The sequence below is a fragment of the Adelges cooleyi genome, unplaced genomic scaffold, assembly GCF_023614345.1.
Source record: "Adelges cooleyi isolate 19-005CV unplaced genomic scaffold, UGA_ACOO_1.1 ACOO_flye_CR_arks_rails_tigmint_CR_PRNA_651, whole genome shotgun sequence".
Lineage (NCBI taxonomy): Eukaryota > Metazoa > Arthropoda > Insecta > Hemiptera > Adelgidae > Adelges > Adelges cooleyi.
Genome location: NW_026096352.1, coordinates 499,906 through 521,901, shown reverse-complemented (window position 1 = coordinate 521,901; position 21,996 = coordinate 499,906). Strand labels below are relative to the sequence as shown.

General features: G+C 29.8%; 1 protein-coding gene across 1 annotated transcript; it reads right to left on the bottom strand.

Moving 5' to 3' along the window:
• Positions 1-1,039: 1,039 nt before the first annotated feature.
• LOC126844285 (serine/threonine-protein phosphatase 2A 56 kDa regulatory subunit epsilon isoform) lies at positions 1,040-20,694 on the bottom strand. Its single transcript, XM_050582365.1, has 11 exons — positions 19,881-20,694; positions 16,766-17,568; positions 7,873-8,069; positions 6,069-6,170; positions 5,866-5,958; positions 5,532-5,662; positions 5,294-5,353; positions 4,739-4,952; positions 4,060-4,179; positions 3,376-3,605; positions 1,040-2,128 (listed from the first exon to the last, which is right to left on the bottom strand). The coding sequence occupies exons 2-11, from the start codon at positions 17,004-17,006 to the stop codon at positions 1,942-1,944; spliced, it is 1,575 nt and encodes a 524-aa protein (XP_050438322.1). The 5' UTR covers positions 17,007-17,568; positions 19,881-20,694; the 3' UTR covers positions 1,040-1,941.
• Between the last annotated feature and the right edge of the window lie 1,302 nt (positions 20,695-21,996).

Genomic DNA, 21,996 nt, shown 5'->3' with positions numbered 1-21,996 from the left:
AACTACTATATTATTTGTTTGTTCGTATCTCTTATATTTATATGTGTATATATATATTTAATCATATACCTATGTACACGTAATATTTTATATATGATTAATAGTAGTAGTTAGCAGTTGGTATAGTAGTAATAGTAATAATCATAATCATAATAATAATAATAGTAATAGTAATAATAATAATTAGAATTAGAATCACGCAAAAGTAATGACGGCAGTTTTTCATCGACAAAATTAATAATTTTCCAAAAACTTAATTATCATTACACAGATATCACTATCGTACAAGTAAAAAAACAATCAATAGAGCTATTAGTATATTATATATTATAGCCTATATAAATAAATATATGTATTTATAAATTGTGGTAGTGGCTATAGTAGTAGTAGTATAGGAGTAGTATATTATTATTAATGACTAAAAACGATTTATATCATCATTATCATCAACGACAACTTCAACAACAACAATAATAATAGTGGTTAGTAAAGAAGCAGAAATAGCGATAGCAGTTTTCGTTAACATCAAAAGACATTTGGACGAGAAATGATACTACAACAATAACAAAAAATGTTTAAAATTAATGTAACATAATATTATTATATTATATATTTTAACATTAATAGTAATATTATTATTTTTTTAATTTCGCTAGTCAACACTATTGAATAACGGGGTAAATTTAGTAAAAAAGAAAAAAGTATACATAACATTTACAAAAAAAAAAAAAGTAATATACAACAGGAGGTAAACACAAATGTGTAGTATAATTATAATAATAATAACTCGATATTAATATCATCTTATAATTTGTATTGTGCATTTTATGTTTATAATAATTATTAATTATAGTTAAAAGTATAAATGAAAACGAAGGGGGGAGAGGAAAACGCAAGTAAAACAGTTTTTGACACACAATGTAAACGGTAATAAATGGTTAAAAATAACTAACAAAGTTTTTATTCCTTTTTTATTTTAATTTTAATATTATTATTATTATTATTATTATTGTTACTCTTTTTACCATTAAAAACATTTTTCATTATTTTAACTTATTATATTTACACACACACAAATACACAAAAGCATGCTACTAAATTATTATAATAATTAATTATCAATACACTATAAAACAAAGAAAAAAGTAGTTTATTCTATCTCATAGTTTCGTTTCAACATTTTACTTATTTTGTTCATTATAGATATATCGTAATGTAATTTAATATTTTTTTTTTTTAACAGTCAGCGGATTTTTCTTACATTTACAAATAATATTATGATTAGAATATATTAATAAATAAAATAGAAATACACTTATTCTACATTTATCGTTTGTGCGCACTATATTATGTTGTGCTTATTATTTTTCTTTTCTTAAACTGTTTATTTTGTTGTAATTCCAACATTACTTGTGTGTTTCTTTTCAGCAACTTGCCAATACACATTGTACTATCCAAATGTATAGGATTTATATTATTATACTCAATAAAATGTGTACTCGGTACATTCATTAGTAAATATCATATTAAACTGACAACGACTAATAATTGTAATAAAAATATTTAAAAATACAGACACATTTCGATTAATACAGCGATTTTGACCGCAACTCACTAAAACCAAAATATATTGTTGTTACAAATTATATACACTTGTGCATTTTTTTTTTTTTTAATTATTATCATGCACGCTATCAACTGCTAAAGCTATTGCTACTAACACTTAACCACCACTAATTTGTTTGTTTTTACCTGCTAGAAAATTTTGCACTATATAGTTATTATTTTTTACATATTACGTTATACGCATATACGTATATAAACATGATTAGAGCGAGTGGTATACATGAATGTACCAGTATCGAACGACAAACATATATATGTATATATATATATTTGTACTTACGAACGTCATTGCTGCCGCTGCTACTACTACTACTACTACTGGTGTGCCGGTACGGTATCTATATTGTTACTACTACTGTTGTTTTTTTTGTTGTTGTTGTCTAACGTTATGGACGCAGGGGGAGTAGTAGTGGAGGTTTTACAGCTGCGTTCTTGATGGATGGCTTTGAGTTGGTCCAATCTTTTCCACATTTCATCGCGTTCAGTTTCCTTCTTTTTCTCCCTTTTACAAAAAAAAAAAAAAAAATTAATAATTAATGAAAACTTTGAGATCTAATGTCTCAAGTTGTTAATAATTTTAACGTCTTATTTTGTACAAATAATCATTTTACTTTCAAATTTTTTATTGAAAGTTTTTTGATGGGCTATTTCTGTTCTATAGACTTATCAGTCTAGCGGTTTAACATATATTGCACGTTAAGACACAAAAACATAACAATTATCACTTCTTGCCTTTGCATTACACTATCATAGGTGCTAGTCACTCCTTTAGCAAGCTTAGAAGTAGAATGTTCCTGTCCTCCCTTAGAAATTAGCAGCTGGCAGTTTCTGCTTGAAAATTTGGCTACACCGTTTCCTAAAGGCTAACCCAACGTAACCTACCCGGCTTATTTTTCGCTACGCTCAATATTATACTATCGCCAACAAGCTAGACGTCCTTACATTGTCGTTTACTGCCAAATGTAATGCTATCGTAATTGCTTTGCAATTTATTTATTCGCTAGAGAACAACAATATTCTAATTGCCTCAGTCTCGCAATTGAGCATTGACGCTATTTCATCCAATCCATTCAATTCTTCTTTATCTAACCTATTTCCTTCTCATCAAATCTTTAGCCTAATCTTTTCCCTAACCACGTTGGTATTGCTAGAAATAAACGAGTTCACCACCTTACATTTTCCACTAAATTCATTCTACTTTTTCTCCTTTGCCTGCCTCTGACCTCCTTATCCAACGCAAACTTCAACGTAACGCCAGGCAATCTATATGGCCGTTTTACTCACCAAAACTATGCCTCCTAGCATAGACATATAACTCCCACCATCCCTCTCTACCCATGGTTCAGTGGGCTTGACATCTCATTGTTGGTTTTGTACCGTCTTCAAATGGGTTATATTTTCTTTTCTGCCTTTTCCTTTCTCATCTCCCTCAATTCCTCCCTATATTGTACTTAAGATGGTGAACCTGCTACAATATCTGACTTTTCTTTTTTTCCCGCTCTTTCTTCTAAAAGAAATACTCTTTTAACTTTTTCTTCACCCGATATTCTTAACTCATTCTGTTCCTATCATAACCTCCAGCATTAGACTTATTTTATGTTTTTCTATTTAATTAAGAATATTTATAAGTGATAATTAATTAATAACATTTGTAAACTATTTTAATTGGTGAGCCATAAAATTGTTCAATATGAAGGCTTATCAAAATAAAAAGACAAAGTTGTAGTATATTATCGATGTATTTATTACTTTTGACGCTCCGATTTGTAGCTGGCCGTTAACTCATCGAAGAGTTGACTGTTCATTTCCATAAACGTTTTCAGTACGTTGTAGACGAGTGCCACAATAGTCTGATTCCAGTGTTCTTTGCTGATACGATACAACGCAGGGAACATTATTGGCATGATTGTTTGATTATTTTCTTCAATCAAACTCATGATGTACTCATTGTTCCACAAGTATAGAGCTCTCTCGGCCACCTACATAAAAAAAAACAATTTTATACAACAACTTGTTTGATGGCGCAACAACAAATGTTGATATAAGAAGCATAGTTGCCCAGATCTATTTTTTTTTTTACTAAAATGAAACCTTTATTTCAATCCAAAAAATATAACATAACTTAGTCATAAATTAATGAATTCTCGGAATTTCGACAAATAACAAATATACGACTATTTAAAAAAGTTTCATACCTATTAATTTAGTTTTGAAAAATTAACTACCATACAAATTCCTCATAACTGTACTTAAAGCTATAGTTTGTTTCTGCGCTATAAACATTTTTTCCAATAATAGCCTACATTGGAACACTGGAATAGGAGAGTAGAAGGGGATGAGTATAATTTCAAGGTTGTTAATACTACACAAACAATGCGGGATGTTATTTACCAGACACTTCAATAATGCATTAGTTGCAAAAGTGTATCATACCTGAAAGTGGGAACTTGACACACAACGTGCTATTTGCTTGAACAATGGCACTTGAATCTTTTGAAATTGCAATGGTTCAACGACGTCAAGAATTTCTTCCATTTCACCGAGAAACATTACCTAGTAAAAAAGGAATACATTTGAATGTATATTTTAAAAACCTATAATACATTAGTTTTGTTTATCAAATAATTTAGTTATGTGAACGAATAGTAGTAGTAACACTTTTTTGTTGCATTTTGAAAATATTTATTTATTGGGTTAAATGCAAACACTTAAATAAATTGTTAAAATGCAAAATAAAATAAAATTATTTTTTTTTAAATGAAATTTATTAACTATTCTCAATTAGAAAATAATTTAAAATCGTTTAAAGGTTCACAATAAGTCATTAAAATATACTATTCAACTCAAACAACTATGCACAAATTAAACTAAAAATAATGAAAATAAAATACGACCGAAAATTGATTTTCCTTTAACCAACTAAATTTTTAAAATATTTATGTTCAGTATCTAATCATAACATAAGCTACAGAGCATAATAAAATAAGTGATTAAGTTCAACTGAAATAAATATAATACAACTAAAGTAACAAGTATACTCCTTGTATATTAATTATATTGTATTAACAGTACCGAGTACAATAATTATTACAGTAAGTAAAGTTATGCCTACCTCTTTAAGACTACAGGTTTTCGGCCAATACTTTAATAGACCTCGGATCACAGACTCTGTTAGTGAACTGTCTTTTTCGATGAACTGTACCACGCAGTAGGCAAGTTGTGCGTGATACAAGCTCAAGCATTTGACTTTGTGCAATGGTATCAACACTTTGACCAGGAACTGTTTGTGTTCGTTCTTCAAAGGCAGCGCGAATCCATTGATGATGCTGCAAAAAAAAATGTGCATTAAATAATTTCAGTTTTAAAAAAACGACAATAATATTTTAGTCTTTGTTGTCTTTAACCATCAACCACCAAATATATCTGATCATACACTAACTACTGCTATTGATCGGATACAAAGACATTATTTTGTAAATATAAAAGTTGTGAATACCTAATGGACCTTAATTAATCAATTGTACACTTTCAAAATGACTTTGAATAATTTATTGCAATGATATCAAATATCCATTCCACATAAAATATTTTTTACAGCGGTAAGCAAAGACAACAAATTCATACATAGCTACCGTAAAACATAAAGCTGTAAATAAAAATTATATACCTTCCTAGAATTTCTAAGAGCTCTCCAACGCCATTGAAGTGTTCGGTTTCATAAATGAACCTAAAAAATAGATTAAAATCAACTCAATTAATATAAATTAGAAAGTTGTAAAATTGCAAAACAAATGTGTTAATTTTACTATAGTAGTAAAATTAAAAAAGAAATAGTAATAAATAGTAATCGTAGTGAATTAAACAAGTATTCATGAATAATTAGTAAGTTAACCTTTAAATAGTACCTTAAAAATATGTTGTTTATTTGTTTACGAATAAATGCACGCAGTCCCAAAAATTTTCCGTAAATACGGTGCAGCACAGTCTTGAGAAAGTCTCTCTCACGTGGGTCTTCGGTATCAAATAGTTCAAGTAGCTACAACAATACATATTCAATAACAAAAATTAATAAAATTTGTTAAAAAAAATCCTATAATTCAAATAAAGTTAAGTTAAAGAAATTTAAAATGTATAATTGGGTTGCTACACAATACTATAAAAGATATTATAAGCGGAAATTTTAACTCTACTAAATTGTTATTTTGTATTTTAATTTTATTTATTTAAAAATAGTTATACCTGCAACACAAATTTCTGATCAATCACTTTTTTGCCTATAGATGGTTGGAAATCTGGCGATTCTAAAAAGCGCAGAAACAATTCGTAGACAAGCTGTGAAAAAAACATGTATATAAATAATTAGGTTATATTAAAAATAAATACTAAAGCCCCAACTTTATAAAAGTGTGTTAATACAATATTATGGTTAATTAGATACTCACAGTGAGGTGTGGCCATGATGCTTCCAATGTTGGATCGTCCTCTTCTGGATCAAAATCTGGGTTTTCACTGGGCGGCAGTGTTCTAAATAGATTTGAAGAGATCTGTAAACCAAAACATAATAACTGATTAGCTATACTTGTTTGTCCTGTTGTGCGCGTTAGTTTGGGCGGCAGTGGAGTAAACTATTTTATACCTTTGAGAGTCCATTATTATTCCACTGTCATATAGTACTTATTAACCAACTAACTTATGTCAAATGATGTTATTTATTCAAAAGTTATAAGAGAATAGATAAATCATGTTCGACATTTTTACAAGTTATCTATTATAATAGATTTGTATAACTTTTAACAGCTGTTCAAGAGTGTTTTTGTTTAAAATGACATCATACCGTTTAAGAATAATCGTTATAACGTGTTTTTGGAAAAGTGTATAGGTCAAAGCGAAATGGTCATAGAAAACAAATTTTGATACCGTTAAAAATAGAACTACTTCAACTAGGTTCTCTCGTAGGTTTTTTAGAAGACTTAAATTTTACCTTAAACACAAGCACTTAAAAAAGTAAAAAATGTCATAATTAAAATATAAATTGTCAATGTTTGAATTTGAGAGACCCTAGATAAAGTTCTTATTATTTTAAATATGTAAAAAAAGTATTCCACGATTATTATTTAGTCGATAATAGAGAATATGCTAGCTCTGAACCTTTAAGTTAAGATTCTTAAAAAATAGTCTATACTTTACTCCTTAAAAATGGATGGAGTACCGTCCTCTTAATAGAAAAAACTCCAAGGAGCAACGTGATATAATTTGACTAAGTACATTATTACATAATTTGAATTCAAAAGCAAAAATGTAACAAACAGCTAAGTACCTTCCTTAGAATAAATAAATAACTGATGATTGCATAAGAATAATTATTTTTCCATCACAAAGACAAAAGAGAAACACAATTTTCTTTTACTTGGATCTTTCGCGGAAATCAAAATACCAAGAAAATAATTAATATTTAAGTCTATAAACTTTTGATTAAACATTCCACATTCATTAATTATGCATTTTCCTTTAGAGATATTTTTAATAATAAACAGCTGCTGGGTACATTAATATTGCGTTATAAATCCAAGAATTTTAACTCTTCGACATTTGTTTAATAAGAAAAGTGTAACACGTGCCATACTATATTTTGAAACACTGCTGAGCTTTATTTGCGCTGCTGAAATTAATATTTTGCGTTTTAATAAAAGTGAATTATGTAATTGAGAATAATGGTTCTTTTATTGAAATTATTATTACACATTTATTTATACTTTGCCATATATACAGTTAAGTGCCTTTTCAGGTGCCATTTAAGTCCGTTACCTCCTAATACCTTTAATTCCATTTTGCCAAGAATATTTTAGCTTCGATGCGGGTGCGACTTGTAGAATCTAATCTTGTAGATTTTAATGTTATTAAATAAAAACCCTATCCACAAAAATATTCACATTGATGGGATAAGTATTTTGGCAACATCTCGGCATCTTCAGCACTAATGGCTGACGGCTAAGCTAATTTATAATACTTTCTCAATTCCTCCAAAAAATGTTACTGGTATTTAAGCATGTGGTATTTATATAATGCATACAAAAATTATTTTTCCCCAACCTATGGGTGTGTGAAATGTTAAAGTTCAATGTGCTAGTATCGTCATTAAATTTAAATATTATAATCAATGGTATTGTCTACTCAAACGATACTCGGTGTCATACAGATTTGTACTGATTATGTATGTAGGCGGCAGTAGGTAACATAAATACTGACCATTTTGATGATTTCTGGATACATGTTTTCGGTCAGGATGCCTCGTGAAGTCGAAACATAGTCCACCATTTCATTGAGTGTATCACGCTTTATCTCCTTGCCTTTAAGCTCAGCCATGGGATCCATAAAGTCAAACGGTATTGAACACTGTCTAAGTTTTCTAATCAACAGCTCTTCTTGTTCCGGTACTGATACATCTATTTGACAAATTTTTTTTTAAAATAATAATAATTTACAATAATTTAAATGATTGTATATAAATTATTATAATTAGTTAGTTATTATTAGTAACAAATTGTTTTTATTCACGTACAGCTTAGTATAACATAACAATAATGTTAGTTTGATACTATTATTATTGTAAAAATAATTACCTAATTCTGATTCTTACAAAACAATATCAGTTCTGGAATTTTAGACCACCTAATATTTAGTATGCATACATACTACACTTGCTTCATTATAGAGCAATGTTTTTACATTATGTAAAAATATTAATATATTTTAATTTTAGAAGAATTGTTAAGGTTAATTGTTAAGAATCAGTTCATTATAATAGGTATAAATTCATTTTCAACAAACCACAGAATTTTAGCTTTGGTATAAAATTGAGAATGTAATTTTTTTTTCTTTTGTAACCATTGAATATACTTTTGATAAATATTTCATTTAAATTATAGTACAGATAAATGTATAATAAAAATTGTTTGATAATTACTTTTTAACAGTTACAAAAAATTATAAGAAAGATCAACCCAAAAAAAGTTTAGTGGTTTGTTCATTTCTTAGTTAATGTACAGTTTACATCAACATTATTATTATTAATTATTCGGGAATGAAAATTTAAATATTGATTTTAATAAAATTTTAAAGAAAATGTTTATTTTAATGCTGAACAAATGTTTAGTTTACATACATGTTTGTTGTAGATAGAGCCTAGATGACTTTTAACTGATCACATAGATTTAGATTTTTTACATATGTTTATTTATCATATGTATTGTATGTAACTTGAACACAATAAAAATTGTTTAATCAGTAAATTTGTAAAACAATTATTATTTCACATAAAGATAGCAAATATTATGTTTAGAGATTAGAGCATTAGAGCCTGATTTTCTCAATATGTATTGAATTGTTAGTATAATAATGTGTTTTTTTCATTCAAGAAGATAATGAACTTCAATAAACACTTCAGTAAACAAGTTCACAAAGTGTTAAGTATAACCTATACCTGTATAATAATGGTTTTAACCTATTAACATTATGAGTAAATAATAAAATGTAATTACAAGCAAAACCAGTAATGATTTGCAAAATGCAACAATTTGATATTTTAATATCCTACAACTATTCTATATTAGTTAGATCTGTAGGGTGCATATTTTAACGCTTTGCCGTAGAATTATCAAACAATTTCATTCCTATACAACTGATGACAAAAAATAATACACTTTAGTGTAAACGCATAATTTGGTAACAGCGCTACCATTATCAATGCTTACAATAAGACTGAGCGTCTCAGTCAATAAATAAATGAAATTTAAAAAAGTTAAGTGCAATATCACTTACAGTGACTACATTTCAATTATTTTTAAATATTAATTATAATTGTTACTCATCCAATTCATATAGAACATATAAAACAATTTAGGGATTCAAGAACACAATAAAATGCACATATTTTTCATTATCAGCTGGATCAAAAACGTAATATTAGTATGTTTATTTATTCATAACAGTGTTGGCTTAATTTTACTGACCATATATTATAGAAATAAACATAAAAAGACATTAAAAGAACACATGTTAGCAATAAGTCTTTTGTGCTGATAATCTTCATAATGGCACCTAATAATTTTTTAAATGTTATATAATAAAACATAATGGTTGCTCGAGGGTGTAAATTAACTGGGTGGGTATAAGTTTTAAGTTTTTTTTTAATGTAATTTAAGTTATATATAGGTAAACGTTTTATTATTTAATAGTTCCCAAATAGTTTTATTTATTATGCTGTTTTTCAGTATTATACTTGAAATAAGTTGTAAAAAAAAATGATATGTAATACATTTTTAAGGACTTAATTTAAGTGATGAGAAAGGTAAGGGTACAAGTGAAACTTTTTTTAAAAAATAATATTTAAATTTAATATTATTGCATTGTAAAATAATCATTTTTGAACTATATTTGTTTATATGAAACCACTCTAAATCGACAATTATTTATTTAAACAAAACTTGATGATGGTTATCAATATTAAAATGATTGCTACATTTTCTATTCAAGAATTGTACATGATCCTAAACAATTATTTATGAAAATGACAAACAAGAAAAGTCATTTGTTAGTCATAATAGCATTATGGCTTGTACACATTTTTAGAAAATCTAGTTTATTTTTTTATGCTCATCATTTTATGAAAATTAAGATTTATGTTGACTGTAAATAGGCAATAGCTGGATAATTTTTAGGTAGGATATTGTTGAAATGGATGTCTTATGGCTGGAGGGGTCATTTTGAAAATTTGGGACATGTTAAATGTCACTGCTAATGCTGACGTCATAATCATTACGTCATTAAGTATATATGTATATATATATGTATATATTTATTTTCAGAATGACCCTCCATAATTCATATATGTTATCTCGAATCTTATAAATAATATTTTATATATATATATACATCATTCTGAAAATAATGTTAAGAGTATCCACACTTCATGCAGATAAATCAAGTTGCAGTATATATAAGGATAGTCAAATGAACCACAGAAATTTTTTTATGAGAAATGTTAAATATTGCCGGTAAATCAATTAAGACCAGATAAAACGTTTGTCCAGAACATATTATTAAGACTACACTATCATCATATATCGTTAGGAGATTATAGATCAGAAATAATCATATAATTATATGTCAGGACATATCCATGTATTGATGCATCTGCATGAAGTGTGGATACTCTAGACTTTTTATACCAGAACCCTGAAGATGGAACATGCAAGTGTTTCGAAACGTTGGTGAACCAGTCAAGATATCCAAATGGGAGTAACCGCAGGCGTGTAAATAGTGTAAAGCTTTTTATACTGTTTTTAAATGCTTTATTTTATTTGTCATTTGGCACGTTTTGTTTCTTATAAAAAGGATAGGGTTTAATCAGAAATACAAAAAAAAAAGACTATTATTAAAACTTTGTACCTATATTATTATCAAAAAATTTGTCTATTGTCCTAAAAAAAAAAGTTGCTGCTCATCTGTCTTGTACATTCAAATAAAAACACTAACACTTCATTTAGATTTTTTACTTCTTCTGATATTAGACCAATAAAAGCCCACCTAGTGATTTCCATGTATAAAAATATAGCTAGTGATAGTCATAGAATGTTTTTATTATTAAATTAGAAAACACGGATTATTTTAAATAATATTATTTATTTTGTTTCATGGTTTTGTTACAAGGATTTTTAGAATGATTTTTGCACAGTACCCTGGAAAACTTGTTTTTCGAATCTCTGAATGGAAGTGAGACCATAATTATATGTATTCTTATCAAAAATAAAACCACTTGGCTTTTCGTCAGTATATATGTGTGTGTGTCTATTCTGTTGTCTGTGCAATTCCTACCTATGTCCGTCGAACACAACTATGTGGATTCAAATTTGTTTGTTAAATATTACTAGCATGTTTGTTTAATTGTCTAAATTAACTGATTAGATTTTGGCGGTAATTTGGTTTCATTATAGTAGAATTATTTTTTTCTCACAATTTTATTGAACATAGTCTGAAATTTCCACAGTTTATATGGTTAGCTGAACTTGATATATTATCACATAAAACTAATCTAATGTCTAATCTGTGATGATATTATGTTGACTCTCTTGATCAGAAATTAATGACTATTTTTGTTGTTATAAGTCTAGATTTGTACATTTTTAGTGAATGAGCTGAAGTGAGATAAGTGAACAATTTAAATGCAAAAGAAAATGTTTATTTTCCATCTGGAAGCATAATTTGAGGATAGAGGCATATTTTTAGATGTTTGCATGTTAAACCAAAATTTCATGAAAAAGTTAAATAAAAAACACATTTTTACTTTGAGCGACAGTTAGAGTGGAGTGAAAACTTATTACCTAATTTTTAAGATTTCTAAAATGGAATCAGAATTTTTCGTCAAATGCATTTGCATTAAGCATACAAAATATTAATTTGTTATTTATGAGTTTGTAGGGGTCGAATTAAAATTTGAATAAGAGATAAAGAATTATAACAAAATTTAGAACGACTTCAAATATATTATAGTTTTACTTTGCTTTTAGCCAAAAATTTATTAGAAATTATTCTGATTGATTAGATTAGATTAAAAATGATATCAGAACTACAAAAATGCATTACTCTACTAGTCTTGGTAAATAAGCCCCTCCCAATTATAATTTCAAGATCTACGTCAGTACAAATGCATCCGTCTATTAGAAAATTATAAACTCGCCCACCACAAGTTATGAACATACATTTTAAAAAGTGACTACTATATGCATCAATGTTCATTGTTCAATCTTATCGATCTTCTATAATGTGAATTATGATTAGTAACAACCGGAGATTGAGTGGTACTCGGTTAAAAAAATTAACCTAATGTTTTAACTTTTTTAATGTGACTTGTTTATTTATTTAAATTTTAAATATTAAACAAAATTATGTAATTAAATACTAAACTGATAGGTAGATATCAATGTGTATATATCATAAGTTTGGAGGAGGAGGAGTGGCCGAGTGGGTAAAGCGGCAGTGTGTTAGCGCTCACTGTCGCCGGTTCGACACCCGGTCACAGGCACTCCGTTTGCTGGGCGAACAATCAACCAGTAAAAAGGAACCGCCATCCCCCTCTCCGGCGACGGATTGACGACCCGTCCCGGAAGCGAATTCGTCAAGAAACCATCTTGATGGCAGCATTGGGCCTTAAAAGGCCCGCTAAACTTGATGGTTTTTTTGGTATATATCATAAGTAATATATGAAAGTTACCCAAAGACATATAATTTTGAAATTATACTATCTATTACTACTACTAGGAACCACTTAAATGAATAACAATACCGAATTTCATACTTAATAAAACTCTATACACTAGCTGACAACATCCAGAACATAAACAAAATAATACAACTTATACAGAACATTAATTTAATAAAAACACTGTAAAATACATATACACCATTATTGTAAATATCTAAAAGTCATGTAAACATATGCAAACGGCTAATGACTAATGTTGAAGCCAAATTTTAATTTAAAAAAATCTTGATAATGGTTATCAAAAATGATTCATACATTTTCTATTTAAGACAGGGTGGGGAAAAAGATATGCTTTGGTTTTGAAGGGCTGCAGAAAAAAAAACTGATCAACTTATAGAAATGAGGTTTATTGTTCAATTGAGTAGACAGTCTAGTTTCTTATCTCCAATTCTCATCTTAAGTTTATCCAGGTTGTGTGGACGATGTTTAAAAACGTTTTCTTTAGGTATCCCCCAAAAAAAAGTCGCAAATGCTCAAATCTGGTGAGCATGCAGGTCTGAAATTGAGACAAATGTTCCCCGAGTGCCTGGCCTCTTTGTGGGGAGACGTGAGGTTGGTCTGCGCGCTCACAGTGACCATTTTAGTGATTTTATCATTAAAACTTGATGTAAGAAACTAGATTGTCTACTGAATCGAACAATATAAACTTCATATCTCTAAGTTGAATAGTTTTTTTTCTGCCGCCCTTCAAAACCGATACATATATTTTTCCCTACCCTGTATAATAGGACATAGAAAAAATTATGTATAAAAATTCCAAACCAAATAAAGTAATTTGTTTATCATAATATCATTGCACATTTTAACAAAGCCCTTAGTTTTTTCCTTATACTTATAACTTTATAGAAATTAAGATTTATGTTGACTGTATATAAGTAATTATCCATTTTTAAAGTTTTTAAACTACCATTTTTTATCACCCTTTTTAAATGTTTAACTGTATTTATCATTTGACAAGTTTTTTTTTAATAAAAAGGAAAGGTTTTTACCAGAAATATAACCAAGACACTTGAATAAGTAACAATCCTTATTTTTTTTTAAAGGCAGTCGCCACAAAAATAATGTTTCATTTTTACCAACACAGCTGACCCATAAACGTACTTGCCACAATTAAAATTTGAATCCAAATTTTTTTTTTAAAGCAACTTTAGAATGTGTAAAAAAAAATTGTGGTTTTATATTTATTTTTCATTTAGCCTAATTTATAGGTATAGCTATTTCTTCCTATAACTCTATAGCATGTTCAACATTCCACTTTTCTATATTTAGGACACTCTATAGTTATTTTCCCCCCGTAAACAGGCATTAGCCACATGTCAGCATCTACTTGTTTATAGAAAACTATACCTTATGCCTTCAAATGTTTATTAAATAAATAATATATTAAAACTTATAACAATTATATTGTTACGAATAAAATATGTGAAAAATTACAATTGACAATTTGCCTTGAATATAAATTATTATTATAGGTAATGTAATATTGTAGCTTGGTTGCGATTATCTAAGTCACAAATTCAGTTTATTCTGGTTTCAGTCATAAAAAATAAATTTTTTATGTGTTATTTGGTATCCAATTAGGAAAACTGCAACTTGAATATTTTGATTAATATTTTGTTGGAATAATTACAATTTGCATCCCTACATATTATAAAACACAATGTCTGTCTGTCCGTTTGTTACGTAAGCATATTTTTTTTAATATTTCACAAAAAAGGATTATAGATTGTAGTTCCTATTTGATAGAAAGTGTAAAAATTGAAATGAGGCTTCTTTAATTTAGGGCCATGAGCCTGGTGCTGATCGAAAATATCGCCTAGACTTGACCAACAGATATCTTATGCCCAAAAACTTATGCTCATATTAAACTATAGGATTTGTATGCATTTTATAAAAATTATGGCAATAGACATCCAACTTGAATAATATCCTAACAAGTAACAAGAATTCATCCAAATAATTTTTTCTAAATTTAAAAGAGCCAGTGGGGGGTGCATCTCTATCACCCTTCCCCCTCCCTGGACACTGACAGTTATTTCTTATAGTGACACTGGGCACTTGAACTAATGTGCATTCGTCACTGGTTGATCCTGGTTGCGTGACCACTCCAGATTTACAGTGAGCTACTCTAACTAAAATCTCAGCCACAATATTTTTAACAAACAAATTTTAAAGATTTTAAGGCTTCAAAAAAAAGTGTAGAGCATTAAAATTGACGGAATAAGAAACTTTAAAACTAAAAGTCAACTGTGTGTGGACAATTATTGTTGGTTCATTGGGTTATAATCTATTTTTTTTACATTGTATTAACACTTATGTCATTATGTAGCATTATGTATTTAAAAATATAAAAAAATTGAAGTAGTAACATGTCTTCCTAATACAAAGTTAGACAAATCATTTTTTACTACTCACTTGATTAAGAAACAACAATTTTAATATATCTACTTTAGATAAATAATGTTAATGTAACAACATGGTCGTTTTCAAGAAAAGCTACTCTTGCCTAATTTTTAACTTTATATTTTACGTATTGTGTAATATTACACTAAAGCAAACTTTTTATGAAATGGATGCTCAATTTTAATAATATGGAACTTGTTATGTAATCTGTACACACACATAATGTAGTGTATTATGTGTAAATTTGTTTACAAAATATAGTAAATGAAATGTTAAAATTTAATAATATACAATGCATAAATATTAAAATTCTGATTTACATAATGAATAAAATGATTATCCATTTACTAAATGTACAAGGTTTTAATAATATCCAAAGTAACAGAATGCATTAGGTAAATATTAGGGTAGTTTAAAAATCCAAAACATTTGAGAAATCCCCTTTATACTCCAAAAATTATTCTCTTTTAAAATTAAAATTTTTAAAATTATTATTATTAGTTAAAAGTAACTATGATGTTTACATCACATTGCTTCATATACTCTATTATTTTTAATATTTAAAACAGTTGTTTTAAGTCATTTATCTATCGTCTACCATATTTTAAAGATAACTTGGTAATTACAAGCATTAACAAGTATATCGTCTACCATCAAAGGTGTAAAAATTTAGAATAACTTGTTCAAATTTTTTTCAACATTAACGATTTACAATTTGAATAATAATTCTCACTACATAAAACAAAAGTAGTTTAACAAGTATTGGATTTTGTACAAAACAAAATCATAATCAGTCACTTAAAATCCCTGACAATTATCAAGTGAAGTCAATAATTACAGCTAATACAGTATGTACCTTCTTCAAAGCTAAACTAAATAATTTCCATACTCATTATTGTTAATAATTATTTTTACAATAATCTTTCAATTAAGTTTAAATAAATAAATAATAATCTATATAAATAAATAAATAAATAATCTATTAAAAAAGTTTACCAATACTACTGTTCTGAGTCTATATTGTTGTTTGAAATTTTTAAGCTAATAATGAATATACCTTGCGAAATAAACTAATTTCTGAACTTGCATTATGTATTAATATGACCCAATCACTTAGACACAATGAAGACAACCTGCCAATTTCCAATGTGATTTTTTTTATCAAGTAAAAGGTAGTCCACAAATTCAAACAACAAAAAAATTTTTTCGCAGAACAGTGTATTTCATTTTGGTGCAAAATAAGTATAACATAATAAATTAGTTTTAGAAAACATGTTTATGAAACATACTTCCCTGATAATTGTTTAAGCTTTAAACAACAGCTACCTATGCACAACTACACACATTTAATAAGTGTAGATAGTTAAAATTATACAATCACAGATATAAAAAAAACTAAAAAATAATAAATCTTACCTTTTAACAACGGTAAAGGCTGTAGCTCAACATCTGAACAAGTGCGATAACGTGAGGATGATGATGAACCTTGGGAACGCTTCGTCTTGCGTTTTAATACAGCTATCTTGGTAAACGGATCTATGCGATCGACAAAAGCGCCAGGAGTTCCAGTGGACGCTGCAGCAGCAGCAGCAGTTCCTCCGCCCGTACCACTAGCACCACCAGTAGCACTAGCAGCAGTAGCCGCCGAGTTTGACATGCTCTAATAAAGCACAAGAGAGAGCGCTAGTCTTGTAAACGATTACGACTTTTCGTTATATAAAATGAAAATCAGGAAAATAGATTTTTATAATTGAAGATGAAATTCTTGTTTTTAAAAAAACAGAAGCTTCTATGATGAATCTTGTTGAAAGAATATCATAGTGATCATAAAATTAAAATATTTATATTGAAATCAATAAAAGCTCATATGAGCAACTGCAATCGGACGGCAATGTTCTGACAGTCGATTTGAGTTAATATCAACTACAAATACAGTAGCAGTGCATCCAGGTGGCTTAATACCGTCAATTAATTGATGTTTATAATAATTTTGCGATTCATTAGATGTGACAGATGTAATGTACATTGTCTGATATAAGTGCAGTGGTAGAAGTTGTATGTTATTTTATACGATCAATGAAAAATGTTGTAAGACTAAAATTAATAATTTGTTGAAAATAGTTTAATATTAAGGCCGAGGCGGCAAATTTTCGTCAATTTCAATCACTTTTGCTATCTTGTATTACCAACATGGTGAGACTAGACGATTGTATTGATATCTGAAAAAAAAAACATTTGTCCATTCATAATCAACAGTTATAATAATGTACCTATAAAAAATTTGTAATATGTAGTTTTAACTTCTTGGTAGTTTTAGTCTAAAATCATTAGGACCACGACATTAATAATATATTGCAGCGTGTCTACAGAAACTTAAAAAAACCTACATTTACACTAAGTGAACAGACTTTTCTCTTGTTTCAGACCTCGATATTTTGATCTGTAATTTATCTGATCATACTATTTTTCTATGACAAGACTGTTTTTTGCTTAAAATACTATAGTCTAATTATAATCTAATATACAAATAATTAATAACTTTATTATTTAATCTTAACAAATGAAACAAGTATCAACATTGCATCTCATAACAAATTATCTCAACAAAAAAAAAATGTAAAAGAAATAATCATGTTGTCAGACAATAACATTTGACTTTAATTTATATATTTCATGTATAACATTAAATAGTTTCATTATGTAGGTAAATAATAATAATAATATATTTATTGATATTTGATAGCAGTCTAAACGTTCTCTAAATGACCTTATCATAAACTATTACCAGTTTATCAAAAACTACTACCATTTAATTTTATTAAACTCCAATTGCATATTATTTCGAAACTTAATTATGGAAAATTACAGAAATCCTTTAATAAATTGATTATCTTATTGGGCCTACAAAGAAAATAAACTGTTTGAATTCCTACTTCGGTGTAGGCGAGTGAATGGTTTAAATAAAGAAACTAATATTTTAAAGTTAAGTTATAGCTTTTGGAACTGTTGAAACGTTTCATGCAAGGAATAATATTTCATATTGTTCCAAAAAGGATAACTTAATTTTAAAATATTTTTAATTGACTTTTTTACAATTCAAACCAAGTTTAGCTATCAGAATATCGTACATACTATTTATTATTTGTGTCAAAATTGTTGTAGTTAAAAGAAATAATGTAAATTTTGGCATAATAATGTTTTCAATTCCTGCTAAAACATACTAAAAAATTGTTCACATCGAAATCTAGATACAGTCTTGATACCTAATCTTATACAGAATAATACGTTAAAACTGCTTAGTTTTTAAAAAAAAGTATATCTCTGATACAATTTTGAACAATAATGGTTAAACGACTGCGTAATAAGATTTGGAAACAAAATGTTACACCTATATGGATTTCTTTTTGCAATGACTCTGAAATTTTTAGCTGCACGAGTTTTATTAAAAAATCGTAATAGCATTAACAAACTGCAACACATTACATGTATGTAATATGTTTGTTTGTAAATTATGTTGACTGCTGACCCTGTATTTGCTAGTAGGTACTTCTATAGTAAATATATACAACTACTTTCTATTATATACTTGATTATTACCTACATACTGCAAGTGTAACTAATAACAATAAAAATACCTATCCTATAGTCAAAAATTTAAGCGAAATAATATCCAACCACTTAACCTACAAAACACGCGCTGTCTTTCCTGAAAGTAATGGTTTCAACTATTAAACGTAAGAGGGAAAGATAACACAATAAACCAAAAATAAAACGCATTAATACAAAATGATAACGATATTTCGACTACACAATAATTTTGACTAACAACAAATCGTTACTTGGTACTACAGTTGTTAATATAAAATGTATGTTTGAAATCATAATAGGTACAAAAATATTTAGTAACAATATTTTAAATCACAATCAACACGATGTTTGCTCATGAATTTAGACTATTACTAACTGCAATAACGACGGTATTGATACGGTGGCGTAATTTGTTGTTTAAGCGAGTGCGTATTTGCCATATTACATATTGAACGTCTACGCACAGCCGAGTGTCGAGCATTAATAAAGAACGGTTAGATAAATATGAAAACAACAATAAAATCAGTGTCAAGGGCTATATGTTTGTTTGCGTAAACCTATCGTTTGATCGAGGGTTGACGAGAACAAATCGCATGTCGCGTACAAAATGTGCCGCGGCATCGCTCAAACGATTAGCAGACGTAACTTTTACCAAACACAGCCACTACCGTTTTACGTTATTAAAATAGCTACCGGATACGATTATTCCAGACCAAACTATACTACAGACTAGGTGTACTACTCTAGGTATACTAACACAGGTACCTTACTCGGCCGAGGTGATAAAACACGTTTGTCGTTTTAATTTTATTAACGCGGTCGTTGGGGCGCGATAAAAGCGGGACGTGCAAACGCGCGGTGGACTTTTGCGGTCGATTTCGGGAAAGCGCGACGCGACAACAAAACGATCGCAGCTGCTGTAACAGGTAACACTACTACTAACCTTTAAACGCTGTCGTCCACCTGCACGGCATAAGCTGATGTGTTGGACGTAGGCAAAGTGTAGACACCGCTGAAAAATCGGCGACCCGGTCCGGGCGGCGGTAGTCGAAATAAAACCGTTCCGATTTCGCGTGTAAATAAAAAGCAAACCACGGCACGGAGCCGAGTTATTATTATATTTTTTTTTTAAGGGTAAAAAAGCACGACGGCCGATGTCGTCGCGCGCGCGTCCGGTATCACACAAACGCACGGACGGTGTACAGTAAGACGGGCGCGCACACACAGTACGTCATGTATACACGGTTAATATTATTATCTGGTGCGCGGCGTCGAGCGGGAGGGCGGACGGACGGACAACCGACCGCTGGCGTGCGAGTGTGTGCAAAAACGGCGGCCGAGGCGAATGCACACCAACGAATGTCACAAAACGGAAACGTTTAACGCGCGCGCACACACATACATACGCACACACGCGAGCGCGAGCGGGCACGTTTTACGGAGATACACCGCACAACAACAAGGGACTGGTAGGTAGGTAGGTACTGCCGAGAACGGATGGGAAATAAAAAAAAAATTATAAATTATAAAAAAAAACACGTTACGGACGGACAGTCGACGAGCGTAGTACAGTCGATCAGGTACCCGAAGTGAAGAACGCGGCGAGCTGAGCGTGTACACACACCGAACGGACGGGACCGAAAATTTACAATATCTATCAAACGCGCACACGGCGGAGGAAAAATTGTACAATAAACGATTGCTATCGGCGGCGGCGCTCTCTAATCACAAGCGCGCACACACATACACATACACACACACACACCTTGTTTATACGATACACGCGCACACACACACACACACAAGCAGAGTGCACCGATGCGGCGGAGGAAATAGTGGCGGCGACGGCCGCGGTGGAGGTTGAAATGGTGGCGGCGGCGGCGGTAGTAGTAGTAGTGACGGCGGCGGCGTACCGGCCTCGCGACCCCACAACGGTCACACGTTCCCCGTACCGCCGCGCCGCCCGTTTACGTCGGGGCACCTCGCAGCAGCCCCTCGTATATGTACATAGAGAGGGAGAGAGAGAGAGAGAAAGACAGTATATATTCTCCGTTTTATAATAACGGCAGATATTTGATATTTAAATTCAATTATTAACGTTTTCCTTTTGATAATAATATTATTATTATTTAATTTGTCGTACACTTGTACACACACACACCCTCACCTCCTCTCCCAATCAACCCGGCTAATATTATTATTACAACACCGTATAAACAACGATGATAATAATATATAGCCGATTATAATTGAATCGGCCGCTCTCGAGTAATCTCGTTAATAGAAAATATCTTCTCAAATTATTTCCTATTATTCATAAGTCATAACAATATCAAAATAACTATATTTTCTTATACCTAGTATAATATTACATTGTGCCTGTTTCAATATTTCGGCAAACTTTTACCTCGGCTAACTTTTTATTAAGGTTAAAAGTATTGAAAGCATCCGTCAAACATTTATATCGTTATGAATTATTGTAAATCGCACAAATAATATAGTTGGACGACCGCTCTGGTCTTGACATTTTTTAACCGCGAAAACGGTAAAAAAAACTTGCCCGAAATGTTCAACAGGCGGCAACTAAAGCGAAGGGATAGAAATAAGAAAAACAAGCGGGGGATCGTTTTATTTTTTTTATATCCCATCACTCGCGCGTACAAGGAGTGAAAAAAAGAAAAAAAAATAACGTTACGGCTGTCGTTATTATATATTTTATAATAACATTGCTATCGATCGACGTACGACGTCGACGAGAGCGTAATATGAATTATTAAGGAGATTTCGAACATCGTCGTCGTGGCCGTTACTACATTGTGTACAAACGTGGGTAATATTTGAGTAATTACACAACTGCCAGTGTTATCTAACACTGTAGAGGTACGACACGGTAAACATAATATTATATTATGATTCCGTATTATTTTGATTATTATTATCGGTAAAATGTCGTTTTTTTTTTTTTCAATTATTATTTAAGGCCATCTTACAAGGGTAATCGTTTTTGCCGCCCCCGTCTTCGCTCCCTCTCCCCTCCCCGTGGACGAGAAACGACCTCT